Source organism: Balearica regulorum, chromosome Z (genome assembly GCF_011004875.1).
Source record: "Balearica regulorum gibbericeps isolate bBalReg1 chromosome Z, bBalReg1.pri, whole genome shotgun sequence".
NCBI lineage: Eukaryota > Metazoa > Chordata > Aves > Gruiformes > Gruidae > Balearica > Balearica regulorum.
The window spans coordinates 59737377-59751815 of record NC_046220.1 but is presented as its reverse complement, the minus strand read 5'-3'; the positions used below and the strand labels follow the sequence as shown (position 1 = coordinate 59751815).

Sequence of the window (14439 nt, the reverse complement as noted above, 5' to 3'; positions counted from 1 at the left end):
AAATTGATCTGTTCATTAAGTTATACCCTATTTAAATGAAATTTTACCTTCTTTCTAGTGTGTACAACTTACAGAGAAGATAGAATGAGTCCTCACTGTCCAACTAACTGTAGTAAAAGCACATTCAGAGTCATCTTAATATTTGTAGCATATGATTAAATAAACACTGAAGATTTTTTTTTTAGATATGCATTTAAAGGAAATCTTAAAAGAAATGTTTCATGCTTCAAAGTGTTGTGTGACTTATAAATTGCTCTTTTGATGTTTATGCTCGTTAAACACTTCTGAAACGAAATAATTATATGCCCAAAACTCTTACTTCTCACTTTAACAATCCTTTTATTCCCTTACCTGCTTCATTTTTATTTGTCAAGCCTTTGGAGGACTTAAAAAAAAAAAAAAAATCCGTAAAAAGAGCCAAAAGCCCTTTCTTGAGCATTTGCAAAAAAAACCTAATGAAAGCTTCATTCTTTGATTTGTCATACTTAAAATTACAACCCAGTGAATTAAGGTATAATCTTTGCACTGATTGCAAATTGCATTGCAATTCAAAATGTTGTCTAATATCCCAAACACATTACCAAAGCCAGGTATACTGTTTAACTCTTGAACTGATGTGCTAAAAAAAGCCCATGTATCCAATGTGAATGTTTTAAAATATCTGTTGGGATAGGCTTTTTATTTAAAAGCCAAGCTTTAAAACAAGTAGTAGGACTAATTCTTAAAAAAATGAGCTTTTAGCATTTTGGCTGCTATTTTTCTAGGACTCTTGCTCAGTATAAAGTAGCTTTAAATGCATGATTTACAGCAGAAATTACTAAATAATTAATACATCCCTATAGTATTACTTAGTAACGAAACTATGTCTTTTGTTCTATCATTTCACTATAAGCTGTCATTAAACATAAACTTCTATTTCTGCTACTTCAGATAAGTTGTAGTATTTCTAATTTTGTGCTAAATTAAGCAATGAACTTAAGATATGCCTTATTAAATCTTTAGAATTTACAAGTGCCCTCTTTTTTTTAAGTTGATGATCACTTCCACCAAGACTTTTGGAGTACCTTTTTCTAACTACATTTGCATTTCTTAGTCGTACTAATGTTTCAATTCCACTTCTACTTTTGATACTCAACCTGTTTCTCTTCGGTTTCCTTCACACTTTCTTGTCTTCCACCTCATTCTTTAAATGGGCCAGATAGAAATTGACTCTTGGCTCCTTCTTGCTTGGTTTTGCTGAATATTCTCATTCGGTTGTGTTCATTCAGGAATTATGCTGACAACTCTGGGACTCACATTTTTCAGTCATACCTTAATTTCTCTAAAAAAGTGTTTCTCTGCCACTGTTGCTTTGTAACCAAAACATACGTTATTTGTCCCACACATTGCAGTATTGTCCAAATCCCACTGTTTTAATCAACACTTCAACTTTTTGTCCTTTCTCCTTGCTTTTAATACTCTTTAAGTTCGTTTGTATATTAATTTATCAGCACTCTCCTGCCTTCCCAAAGCCTATGCACTTTCATTTTTTTCCATAAAAAGTACAACAGCTAGAATTTCATCATTACTTCTTCTATATAATTTGTTCTGTCTCCCCTTCTCCCTGCCCCATCTGAATTTCTATGCTACTGCAGAATTTATTTCTGTCAAAAGTCCTTCATAATGTTGTCACTGTCTACTTGATCAAACTCATTTACTAATAGTATTTCAAATATTGCTCTGAACCATCCATTTATTTTTTACATTCTCTTACAGGGTTTTTCTTTCCTTTTGTTATGTGCAGGCCATTTAGATTAACCTTTAGGGAAATATTTTTCTTCCAGTTACTCAGTACCTGCTTCTGTTTGGTTTGTGAGGAAATTTTTCAAACTTTATAATTTTAGATCTTTTTAATATTACTTTAATCAAGATATGTTTTTCTTTTCTTCTCTCTTTTCATTATTTAATTATTTACTATTATTGTCTTCTCCCTCTTGCTTTTAGTATCTCACCTTGTTTTATATAGACTTCTGTTCATTGTAAAAAATAATTTCAATCCAGTATAAAGAATTTTGTTAAAGAAGCCTGGAACAACCCATAAAAAGCCCCAAAAAGGTTGATAGCAGTAATCGTTTGGTTTTCTATGATCTCTACTTTGTTACTTTAAAAAATAAAATGTCACTATTTGAATGATGGGAAGCATTGACTGAGGCTTATTGTCTTCAAAATGAACCATGTTAACCCCCTGTTTAATTGTAGAGTACTGTATGTTTTTGAATGCTGTGTGAAAATTGCTTGGTAGGGATTACATAAACCAAAATAATGGAACATTGTCCCCTTTTTGAACCCTTAAATATATGTTATGTTGTTCTTTTGGGGGAACATAGTAGATTGTAGATAACTAATTTTTTACAGATCATTACGATAACAAAAAATAGATTCATAGTAACTTTACAGATGCTGCATCAATATCTTAAATGTGCAGACACAATTTGCATTATTAAGCCCCTGCTGCTTCCTGACATGAAACAAATGGACTGGTTTCAGAGGAAATTACATTAATCTTGCTTTCATGATTTCTTTTTTATTAAAAGCTTCAGCACTCTGGTTTTGTGTGTGGTTTGTTTTTAGACTGAATCTGGCTATGGATCAGAGTCAAGTTTACGACGTCATGGCTCCATGGTGTCTCTTGTTTCTGGAGCAAGTGGATACTCTGCGACATCCACCTCTTCGTTCAAGGTTAGTGAATAAAGTTTTCTTAGTATTGGCGCATAAATAACAGCGGAACTGGAAAAGAAATAACTTTTGTGAAGACTCATTCACCTAATTATAAAAGAAATGCAAAATATTTGGTTTACTGTAAGTGTTAGTAATTCATCATATGATGATGAATAGATGATACAGGAAGCTTTCTTGTGCTTCTGTGCAGTTGTCCCTTTTAAAGTGTTGCATCATCTTCTAATGGCAAGAAAATCAAACCTGTGGGAGCATTAATTAACCTTTCCTAGTTTACTCCTCAGAATATCAGGGCCTCTAAATGAAAAAGAATACTGATTCTGTGACTTAATTTGATTAATGCTAATTGACAAAAGATGTCTTTCCTTGTCTATGCATATAAATATTTAACATATGAACTAGGGTGGGCTGTATTTCTGTGACAGCAGAAGAGGAGCAACACAAGGAAGGGGAGTAAAGATTGGAACAAAGATCTTAAACTAGACCTGACTGTTTTCAGGCAAACAGGCATAAAGTTGATAGCGTACAAGACTGCATTTTTAATAAGCTTTTGCTGAATGCTCTAAACTAGCAGATGCAGTCAAGAGGTAAAATTGAGACCAGTGGACAAAATGTGAGGAACACTTGTATACAGTTTCTTACATTCTTCTAACATTAACAGTATTTCATAGCTGGTGCTATCTGAAATGTCTTTAGCGTACTTGAATTTGTTCTTCATAGCTGCAGAAATATTTTTTTTTTGTTTTGTATTGAACTATTGCTAAGTATGTAGAAGCATTTCAGGCTTTTTTGTCTCATATTTTCAGAAGGGCCATAGCTTACGTGAGAAGCTTGCAGAAATGGAAACCTTTAGAGACATCTTGTGTAGACAAGTTGATACTTTGCAGAAATACTTTGATGCCTGTGCAGATGCAGTTTCCAAAGATGAACTCCAGAGGGATAAAGGTAAAACTGTAACTGAAAACTCTTACCTCCATAGAATTTAGCTTTTTACACAGTAATAGCCCTTGAAATAGTTACTAAAGCATTTGATGCCATATAAATATGTATCCTAAATTTAGTTTTTAGTATAGGGATTAATCGTAGATATTTCTGTATAAACAGTGTTAACTATTTGCACTTCAGAAAAAAATCTACTTGACTTAATATTAACCTGTAGCTGTCAACTGTACAAAAAAAATGCTCTTTTCAGCATTTGATGTTATAGAACAGTAATTATTTACCCTCATAAGATGAAGTAGAGTTAGTTTGTCGGTGTGTCTCTTACCTTTTATTTTGAAAAAACAATAGAATATTAGCTTTGTTAGAAACTATATTCTTTTGAGAAGGCAAAGGTGCTGCTATAATGAATGCTCCTGAAATGTACTGTCTGGAACTAGAGCACTGAGAGCACACTTGAGGCCCTGGTAGACTCAGATGTGGATGTCTACGTATCTCTGAATTGCCCTTTGCATAGTGCAGCTTGTTGTATACACGCACTCTCCTGAGACATTTATGTTCATCCTTGGGCTTGTTATGGCAGCCTGAGACTTTTGGTAGTAAGAAGCCAGTGTATAAGCACAATTCCACTTCTTTGAGAACTTGCTAGTGTAGAAGAGTAGATAGTTGCTTAATTGTGGCTCCCTGCTTATCCAGATGTAACACCGAAATAATGTTGTTCTTACCATAGAATCAATTGCTAAACTTCAACACTGAGCAAATGTTAGTCTCCTGATAGTTTCTGGCAGTAATGTTTATAATGGTCTCGGGACAAAAAAAATAAGGTGGGGGGATGTTCATGACTGTTGTTGTAAGAAAAAATCTTAAATATTGCTTAGCCATGAGGATGCTCTTAATTCTTTCTTGCACACTAAAGAATTGGAAAAGCTTTCTCACTCCTATAACACACTGTTTCTGAAATTTAGTGGTAGAAGATGATGAAGATGATTTCCCTACAATGCGTTCAGATGGGGATTTTTTACATAACAGTAACAGCAGTAAGGAGAAACGTAAGTGTGTCCCAACTTTTTCACTGAAAATTCATATGAATGGTATGATGATATGCCCAATACAAGATGACTATTTACGCTCTTTTTCTAAGGAGAAAATGTCAACAACAGTTATTTAAATGTATGTGACAGGAAGTTCTTATTTATGTTACAATTCGTTAGCTGCTTTTCATGATTCGCTGAGTTATTCTTAATCTACACAAATACTAATGCAAGCTTGTCAAGCTGGAAATTCCTATTCTGTGTCCAAAGCCATTTTCACGATCTGTTGAAACAACTGCATCATTCAGATATTGAGAACTGAGATTTGTAACAGGTTAATTGCAGTTTTTCTTGCAAGTGTTACCTGCTTTAGGAGTGTGGTGGAGCACAATGCTTCTCCAGCTAGGTATGTCACAGTTTGGTGTTCCCAAGTTCTATGGCTACATAGTGGTTAAGCAAACACTGTTACTGATTCTCAATCATCATAATTTTAGCACTTTTTACTGTATTCTCCATTGTTATGATGAACAGAATTCTGATTTTTATTCTTATCTTAAATGATCTAGTTATTGTACTCATTGCATCCGTGCAGTTAATGTGAAGAACTTGTGCAAGTCTTGCTGTTCTAGAAACCTCATATTTCTGGTCTGGCAGAAGTCATGCATTTGAAATCTATTTGCATTTTTCTTAAGTTTTCTCTTGTTTCCTGACTGAAGTATTTTAGTGTTTCCATTCTCTACATGTTGACAATTCAGTTAGTCCTTAGGTGTTTCTAAGACTTTGATTCACAAAACTTTGAAGTTGCACTACCTCCAGTTTCAAATCCGATGGAATCTCCCAAAGAACTCGCCAAAAGTGTTTTTGAAAATATAAACACTTACATCAAGAACCTGGAAAATGTAGGGGGAAAATAAGCCTTTTCTGTGTCCACTGTTTTCTTTTTAATTGGCTACTGTCCCCATGTGTTATATCTTTCCTTGGTGTATTTAAGTGCTCTTTCTGGAGCATAGCCAAAACCTTTGCAAGGAAAGAGGAAAGGAAATTGAAGGAGCTTTCAGCATACTTCTAGAATTCATCATATGAGTAGATTTCTTCAGTTATATAAAGTGCTTGCTCTACTGAGGATTAATTGTAATGCTTATTTCAGAGGTTAAGTAGCATATAACTCTGAAGTTTTGAATAAATCTTTCTTGCCACGTAAAACCAAAGATAAGCAAGCTTGCAAAGCTCACCTGTAAGCACTAACCTGTGAGCCCTAAGCTCGCCTATTCCACTAACCCTATTGCGTATATAAAAATGTACTTTTTTTGGAGGACTGTTAAGTCAGAACAAATTTCATGGAACTGAAAAAGGCTTCTTTAAAAAATGTTAAGTTAGAATTTAATTTTACTGCATGATTCATTTTGAAAGAGATATCTTTGTCAAACTTAATTTTTGTAGGATCATGTAGGAGTTTCAGCTTAATTTACCTTTAGAACATTTCTTCATATCTACATTCTTCTGGTGTATCTGCTATATATACACATATGATATGGGGAATGTCATTAGGAAAGTCTATATTTTTAGTACATCTGGTCATCTGAGAATATTTAAATGCAAAGTAAGTGACTTCATTTTTTTCATCACCTGTTTACCAGGAATTTGAACTGATACCTATATTCCTCTTCTAAAAAAGTTCTGTATCAAGTCTTTGGGAACTTACGTGCTAGGAAATTCCTGTGTGTTGTGGGTACTTGTATATAAACTCATACGTAGCTCACTACAGAAAATAATTTCTGCAACCACTTGCTTTTTGCAGAACTTCTGATTCCAGTTGTTATGATTCCCGATTCCATTAAATTTACTTTCCATCAATTATTTCTATGAAAAGCTATATCTCCATTTTAGTTTTTCTGTGCCTTAGTTTGATTTCCTAAGGGCTAGAACCATTAAATATTTAGTAGCTGACTGCTGCAAAGCTTGATTAGAAATGAAAAATTGGAGTCTCTGCCCTCAAGTGGAATCATAAGTCGTAAGTGATGCAGTGGGGGAAGCAGATCTCTCAGGTTGAGATAGCCATGTCCAGGTATTGGGCAGAAAACTGCTCAGACTAACTGATAATAAAAGATTTATCTTCAACTTCACTGTTTTCTAAAGCTTAGCCTCAGAGCAGCTGTTAAGATTCTTTGGTTTCTCAAATTTCAGGTTTGTTTCTTGAAGTCTCTGTCCAGTCCTGGAAGGACTGGAACGATCTTTTTAACTGTAGCTGAGAAGTGATTGCCTGTTTATTCTGGGGCTGTTCTGCAGTCAGTGCTCCAGAAAGTGAGAAGCATGGATTCAACCTCTTATTTAGCCTACTATAATAAGAAGGAGTGTTTAAGTCTATTGTTCTAACCGCTAGGGCACCAATCTAATGCTCGAATCATTAGATTTAAGACTGACTTAAGGGACCATATTCACATTGTCTTTTGAACTTGGTTCCCCTCTGCACTTGCGCTGGGTAGGAGGAGAAAGTTAACGTGACTGTAGAGATTTGTGTACTACTCTGAAGACGACGTTTTGGATACGGAGGCTTTTTCTTTTCTGTGTTCTCTAGGATCTTTCAATGAAGAGGTAGGAAGAAAGAGTACTATGAATCTATTTAAATTTATTCGTCACTTTCCAATTAAAAAATTTGGTAACTGAAACAATGATAATTTGTATAAAACGCCAAGGGAGAAGCTGGTTGATGCATATTTATCCATTGGGATCTTACTCTAACAATGTAGAATCTTGATCAGGAATTGTTCCCATCCATCCACTCAGGAAGATGAGTGTATTTGGATTTAAATTATGTAAGAATAGGAAGAGCAGGTGAAACCTACTTAAGGAACCTCTTGGAAGATGGAAGGTGGTTTTGTACTGGAACTATAAAGGTGGAAATGGTACAGAGGCTGAAGGAGAGAAATTTGATGTAAACCACAGTGGGATTTATGATGGATTTTTGTGCTTTGAATGGAGGAAGAATATTTGTCAACATATTGCTGAAATAATGGGGTTGCTCTCAGAGGAACACTAGTCATATTGATCCTACTGCTATCCACAGAAGATCAAAACCAGTAGGTACCAATAAATGGGTCATGTACCTGAACATTTCTTTTTCACTTAGAATTAGTTTAGTGACATAAGATGTTGTGGTGGCATAGAATGGAAAAGATAAAGGAACTTTGTACTTACTGTCTTCAAAATAATTTTCTATTTCACTGGAAAACAGATTTGATCAAACACATGATGTTTGGGACATCTGGGAAGGCACTACAAACAGAATCTTAGGAACAAGAAGGGAAAACTGGCCTATCAGAGATAGAGGTGTAGGAAAGAAGGGCTACAGAGCTATTGAAGGCTAAAGGGTGGTATGAAGAATCCCTTACGTGAAAGGCAAGAGAAAGCAAATCAGAAATAAAGCAAAATGCTTAAAAGACAGGACAATTAAAAAGGAACCACTTGGAAGATGTTGAAATTGAAGTTAAAGTAGGAAAAAATCATCCTGCTGCGTTTTTCATTTGACTGCATGCAGTACGATCACCAAGCTAGAAGAGCAGCTGCAGTAAGAACACTTTTCTATTAGTCTTTACCTTGAACTGTATGGATCTCTTGATGCCAGATTTCATTTTGAAACACTCAATCTTGTAGATGACATGAAAAAATGTAAGAAAGGAATAGGAAAGATGTTCAGACTCTCCAAATAGAAAATCTCCTGACATACTTCTAATGTGCTGAAGCTCAACTGCTGCTGAGACGTGGCTTGAGGTAATTTTCTGACATGTTTCAGGAAGACAAATGTCACCTGTGATGAGGAATGAATCAAAATACTCCCATCCATCGTAAGGAATCTCTTGAGTGACCACTTCTTCAAAGAAACAGCTTTTGCATCTTTCTACACCAAGCTTGTTTTTGTCCAGAATTATAGCAGAAAGGAACTATGTACACTGACTTTAAAACTGCAAGCCTTGCATGTATCACTGCTACTTTAAGATTAGCCATTAAATAATGACTTAGAATAAATGATGACTGAAACTGTATGAAAATATTAATGAACTGTAGCTGAGACCTAAAGATACCCAGGAACAAAAGCTGGGGTTTTTTTTTCAGGAAATGAGGTTGCATTGCTGCATCTCCCTTAACAATCTACCATAGAGATTTCTGAAATTATTTTATAGTGTTGCAGCCAGTGGTAGTTTCTTCAGCATGTTACATAATTAAGAGAGAAAAATCACATCTATAAGCATTGTAGCTGTGCTTGTAAGCCTGCACATGAACACAGTCTACACCAACAGGACAAATTACTAGTATAAACTATTTTTAAGTCATGAAGTTTTATGGGTGAAGCTCTTTTTGTGTGCTTTTCATTATTCTCAGTGAATCCACTGCATCGCCTCCTTGCCAGCTTACACCACTTTCAGTCTCAGCCTCCTCCACGTTCCCTCTGCAGCTGTTAGGGGGAGAGAGAGCTGCTCTACTCATCATTGTTTCTAAAACAGATTTGTCTTTCTCTTACTTTCCTTTTTTTCTCCAGCCCCCATCATCTTTACCTTTTAGGGAATATTCTTGATTAACATGAAACAAAAAATAAGCTGTGTTCTACCACAGTATGTATGCTTATTGAGGTGTTTGAAGTAGTGTGTGGTCCGTCATCATCTGTTTGAAAAATAGTTTGATTCCTTCTGAAAGGAGGGTGTCTAAAACCTCTAGAGATTTTAAACATTGCTTAAGACCGTGTGACGATTGCTTTCTGTTCTCAAAGTGCAGATGCTATGCTCTACCATTAGAGAACAGCAATTGCATTTCTCTTCCATATGAGAACTGAGCTGCTTGAAACCTCTGCTTTGCCCTTGCAGACAGATATTGGATAAACTTACACAAATATTTGTCTGTACTTTTCAAACCATAACAGTGGCATATTGACAAACTGGGGGGGGGGGAAGCGATATCCAGCTAGGTGATAAGTCATTAGCTTGCCCCATGGCACAGCAGGAGTTACTTTAACTTGCTGGCCTCAGTCAGCTTCAACATGAGTGTTACTTCTGCCTTCTAATATTTTCTGACATTAATGTGTAGTGTTTGATTTGTTATTATGTCAACCTACATATGAGTTTGACATATAATAGTTACTTTTTTTGGCACACATTTTAAGTGACTTGTTTAAATAGCCTTAGCAACAGATGGCTTGGTTGACAGCATGAAGTAGTTGTTGGAACTGCAAAACCCACAGTACTTGGATAATTCAACAGATTTGATACTTTTATCTTATATCATACCTTTTTACTTTGAGGTTTTTAAGTCTATAATTACTTGCTTAAAGCAACTTTGAATGTTACGTTTTGGGTTTGATTGCATTATGAATTTGTTCCTTTCTTAGTGCTGTATCAGATATGTTTTAAGGTTGCTCTGTGTTAATTAGTCCCCACTTCAAGCTGTCAAACTGCTATTGTTACAAAGTATTACCACTCCCTCCACCCACATGATTTGCAGAGTGCAGAGTAATACAGCATTACAAGCAGACTCGAAATACAGTATAGCAAGATGAAGCTGAAAGGATGTGCTCCTGCTTTTGAATCTCTTTCCTTATCCTGTGGATAGCTGAAAATTATTAGCACTTTTGATTTTTATTTTTAAATTAACTTTCTACTCAGTCTATTTTCTTCAAACAATTGTAATGCAAAGCATATATGTTAAATGCTTGTTTGAGTTAAAGGCAGCTGTCAGTGAATGATTCATATTTGGTTTTAGTGTTTCCGCATGTGACACCCAAAGGAATTAATGGCATAGACTTTAAAGGAGAAGCTATAACTTTCAAGGCAACTACTGCTGGAATCCTTGCCACACTCTCTCATTGTATTGAACTCATGGTAAAACGTGAAGAAAGCTGGCAAAAAAGGCTAGATAAGGTAAGATCATTTTCCTTTTACTTTTGTTGAAAAAAAATGTTTCTTTAGCTTGAAATTGAAATTTCAAATGAGCTGTTAACTTTTTTATTCCAGGTATTGCTTTTATTTTTATGTACAGCATTTATTAATTTTAGTTGCTTTCATTATTACTCCTATAAAACGTTAAAGCCTCATCCTGACTGGTGATATAATAACATTATTCATAGTCTCTCTTTTCCTAGCCCTTGTTCAGATAGTATTCCTATATTTTTTTATATCTATAGAGAATCTGACAGTATTCCATAGTAATAAGTGTATTGCTTCTAAAAGAGACCTAATTATCCATGCTTGCAAAATGATGTGCAAATCTCTGAAATGTTTTAGTTGTGATGAGAGATGGTGACAATACTGAGAACAGCTAATTCTAACTCAGATACAATTATTTCACCTTCCTTTAGGAAACTGAAGATATTAAGTCATGTTTTATGCTAATTGGCTAAATTTTTTAGGTGTGTGGTATTAGAATATCTGTTATTCTAATTGCACTGACAGTTTATGCTAGGCCTACTCAACCAGTATAGCAACTTGAAAGGAGTAGTGTCTTCTCTCAGGAGACGTGCGGGAGGCATGGCTAGGTTGTATGTCAGACATTGATTTCTAGAATCCTGCCATCGCTGTCTGGTGTCCTGTGCAGTCCTCTAGCTGTTATTGTCTCTTGTTTTTCATTTAACATGTTTTCATGTGATGTACATCACACTTCAGATCTTACTCCATATGTTTTAGTGGTACATGATTCAAAGAATGAATGCATTCAGGTAAAATACATCCATGTTTGAATCCTTGCCTCTGTCTCCTGGGTCGTCTTTGTCCATATGTCAAAGGCCTGGCCTTGTCTAACTGTATTGCAACTTCTGTCAACGATTTGTTACTGGTTCATCTAAGTAGTTGGAGGAATTACAGTGCATCCAAGACTTGAAGGTTGTTCATAGGATCATTGGGTAATTCAGGTTGGACTAGAGACCTCAAGAAGTCTCTCTCTCTCCCCCCAACTTCCAGCTTGAAGGACACTTTGAGAGAAGACCAGGTTGCTCAGGGCTTTATCAAGTCTGGTTTCAAGTCTCCAAGGCTGGAGACTGTACAGCTTCTCTGGGCAGCCTGTTCTGCTACTCAACTGTTGTTACAGTGAAAAAGGTTTTCCTGATATCTAGCTGGAGTAGCTCTTACTCCGGTATCCGCCTATTGGTTTTCATCCTTCTACTATAGACTGCTGTGAAGAGCCTGGCCCAATTTCTTTATTACTTTCTTGGAGGTATTGGAAGGCTACTATTGTCCCAAAACTGGGGGTTTGTTTACCAGGTTGCATTAGTCTTGGTTACATTTGATTTTGCTGTAATACTATTAAGTCCCCCCACAAAAGCGTTCCCTTCTCCAGGCTGAGCAAGCACAGTTCACTCTTGTTGATCAGTCTTTGCTTAGAGTTTCAATGAAGTGAATTTTTCTTGTCTCTAGGTTAGTATATGTTATACAGAATAATACAGAATTTGAATTTGTTGAAAAAAGTGACAAATAGCTAATTTATTCTTCTGTGGACTAACTTTAAAGTATTTGGGTTTTGTGCAAGTGGTTAACAAATTCAAACCTAAATTTTACTTTGGGTCTCATGTCACTGATACCTCATACAGCATGAGTAAATCCATTTTAAAGAGGGCCACAAGCTTATTTGGACTTGTTTTCCCAGAAATTAAAACAGCAAAAGTTTCTAAAAACTTGGAGGTTTTAAGTTGCTCTGCTTTGGTAGACTTGCAACTTTTTTAAAGTCACATTTGTCAAAGAAATTTTCTAGGGTTTACAGCACATTCATGGTAAAGTACTTTAATACAAAATAATTACTTGTTATTTGTATTCCTCTAATTGCTAGCCTTTTGGAAGAGGGGATTTTTTATTGACTTAAATAACATAGAATTGTGGTGGCTAGCCTTGGCTAATAGCCATATGCCTGCCCAGCTGCTGACCACCCATCCAGCAGGATTAGGAGGGAAAATAGGATGAGAAAGCTTATGGGTCAAGAGAAAGACACAGAGATTGCTTACTGGTTCTTGTCATGGCAGAATGTTCTTGACTTGGGGAAAATCAATTTGTTGCTGATTTAAAATAGATCCAGTTAATGCAAAACAAAAAGACAAGCACTAAAACAGCTTTCTTCATTTTTCAAGCCCCTCTACCTGCTGCTTGCTAGCCCCAAGCAGTGTGGGATGAGGAATGGGGGATTGCAGTCAGTCCAAAACACTTCATCTCTGCCACTCCTTCCTCCTCATACTTTTTCCCTGCTCCAGCGCAGGTCCTCTCCACAGGCGGTGATCCTCTGGGAGAAACCTGATGCAGTGTGGGTCCTCCATGGGACGTGGTTCCTTTAGGAAATGTCCCTCTGCCCTGGCATGGGATCCTCCGTGGACTCTAGTGTGGATATGTTCTCTCCCCTGGAACTGCTGCTCCTCCTTTTCTGGTCTTGGCATATCCTCTGTTGTTTCTCACTTTTTGTTCCCCCTTCCTCTGTCCCTGGGGTATTTTTTGCCCTTAAATAGATTTTCAGCGAGGTGCCACACATGTGGTGTCACCGAAATCTGTGAATAAACCTCGTAACACCAATGTAGTGTTAAAAGGCAGGCATTCTTTATTGCAGCGCTGGATGTACGGGGGATAGCTCCACCCAACGTGCATGCCAGGTGATCACCAACACACAGGTTATGTAGGATCAAAACATACATATTCATCATCTTTCTCAGAAAAGGCAGTCCTATGATAATCATTTCTTAGAATCCATTTCCATAGTCTCCTCCCCGTCACGCATGCTCAGTGATTTGAGTCGGTGGTCCTCAAGGGTCTCTGGTGGTCATCAGTGGTCTTGCACCCGTGTCCGCTTGATGACCCCCTTTATGCAGGCATGCGCAGTATCCTTGCTGTGGATGCACCTGTCCGTAACGACTTCATAAGATTAATATCTCCAAACCTATTGTTCAGTTTGGTAGGGACTGTACATGGAACATAGCAGCATTGTACATTGCCATGGTCAGTTAGCTTCATTACGTATTACCTTGGTTACAAACTAATTATCTCAACCTGATTCTATAGTTTCTGTTTCACGGCCCCTATCCTACGGTTACAAGATGGCCAGAATAAAATTAATACAAAAGCATGTAATGTTATCTAAAGGTAATTGTAGTTACAGCTTTGCTTTCAACATTTTACTCTTGGCTGTTAAGATCTTGAGCTTGACTTTTATTTTTCCAGTGCAGTATATTTTTCAGTATGAGCCTCTTGAATGTATTTTAAGATGAACTTTTCTTAAACTGGATAAACAAGGAAAGGATTTAATGTCTAGTCTTTGGTCCATTGTTTTATTTGCAATAAAATCCTCGTGGTGATGCTTTTCTTTTTGTCTTTACTACAGCAACATTTGTCTATTCTTGTTTCCTTTGATCTTACTAATTGTTATTAATGAGCACACTTATTTTCTGAACATTAAATTTTACCTTAAGATTAACATGATTAGGTAGCTTATTTTGTTCACCTTTGACAATTGTAACTTAAATGTCTCATTAAATTTTGCAGAGTTTTAATACAGTAATTTTTCTGCTGCGCAGTCAAACAGCTTCCCAATTTCTGCCTTATTTAATGTAGTTGCCAAGAGAAGCTGGCAGATTTGAAGAGTTGTCTTTTGACACATGTGAATTAACACTAATTTGCAGACTGAAGTACAGAAAGTGTGGGGATTTGGGGCAAGTGGGAGGAGGAGTTGTGTATTGGGCTTTTTTTGTTTTTCATTCCAAGTGTTCTGGTAAAGTTTCTATGCTTTCTCTCAATGACTTATA

At 36.2% G+C, this 14439-nt stretch overlaps 2 protein-coding genes across 3 annotated transcripts in view; one reads left to right on the top strand and one right to left on the bottom strand.

The window, feature by feature from the left end:
* Nucleotides 1–14439, bottom strand: part of HMGCR (3-hydroxy-3-methylglutaryl-CoA reductase) — an 87784-nt gene that overhangs the window by 20534 nt on the left and 52811 nt on the right. The gene's annotated exons all lie outside the window — the stretch shown is intronic.
* CERT1 (ceramide transporter 1) overlaps nucleotides 1–14439 on the top strand; it is an 81842-nt gene that overhangs the window by 48778 nt on the left and 18625 nt on the right. For both annotated transcript variants that reach the window (XM_075741188.1, XM_075741187.1), the window contains exons 4-7: nucleotides 2611–2718; nucleotides 3522–3660; nucleotides 4620–4703; nucleotides 10434–10591. In XM_075741188.1, coding sequence (XP_075597303.1) covers nucleotides 2611–2718; nucleotides 3522–3660; nucleotides 4620–4703; nucleotides 10434–10591 — 489 coding nt within the window. The remainder of the gene's footprint in view (nucleotides 1–2610; nucleotides 2719–3521; nucleotides 3661–4619; nucleotides 4704–10433; nucleotides 10592–14439) is intronic.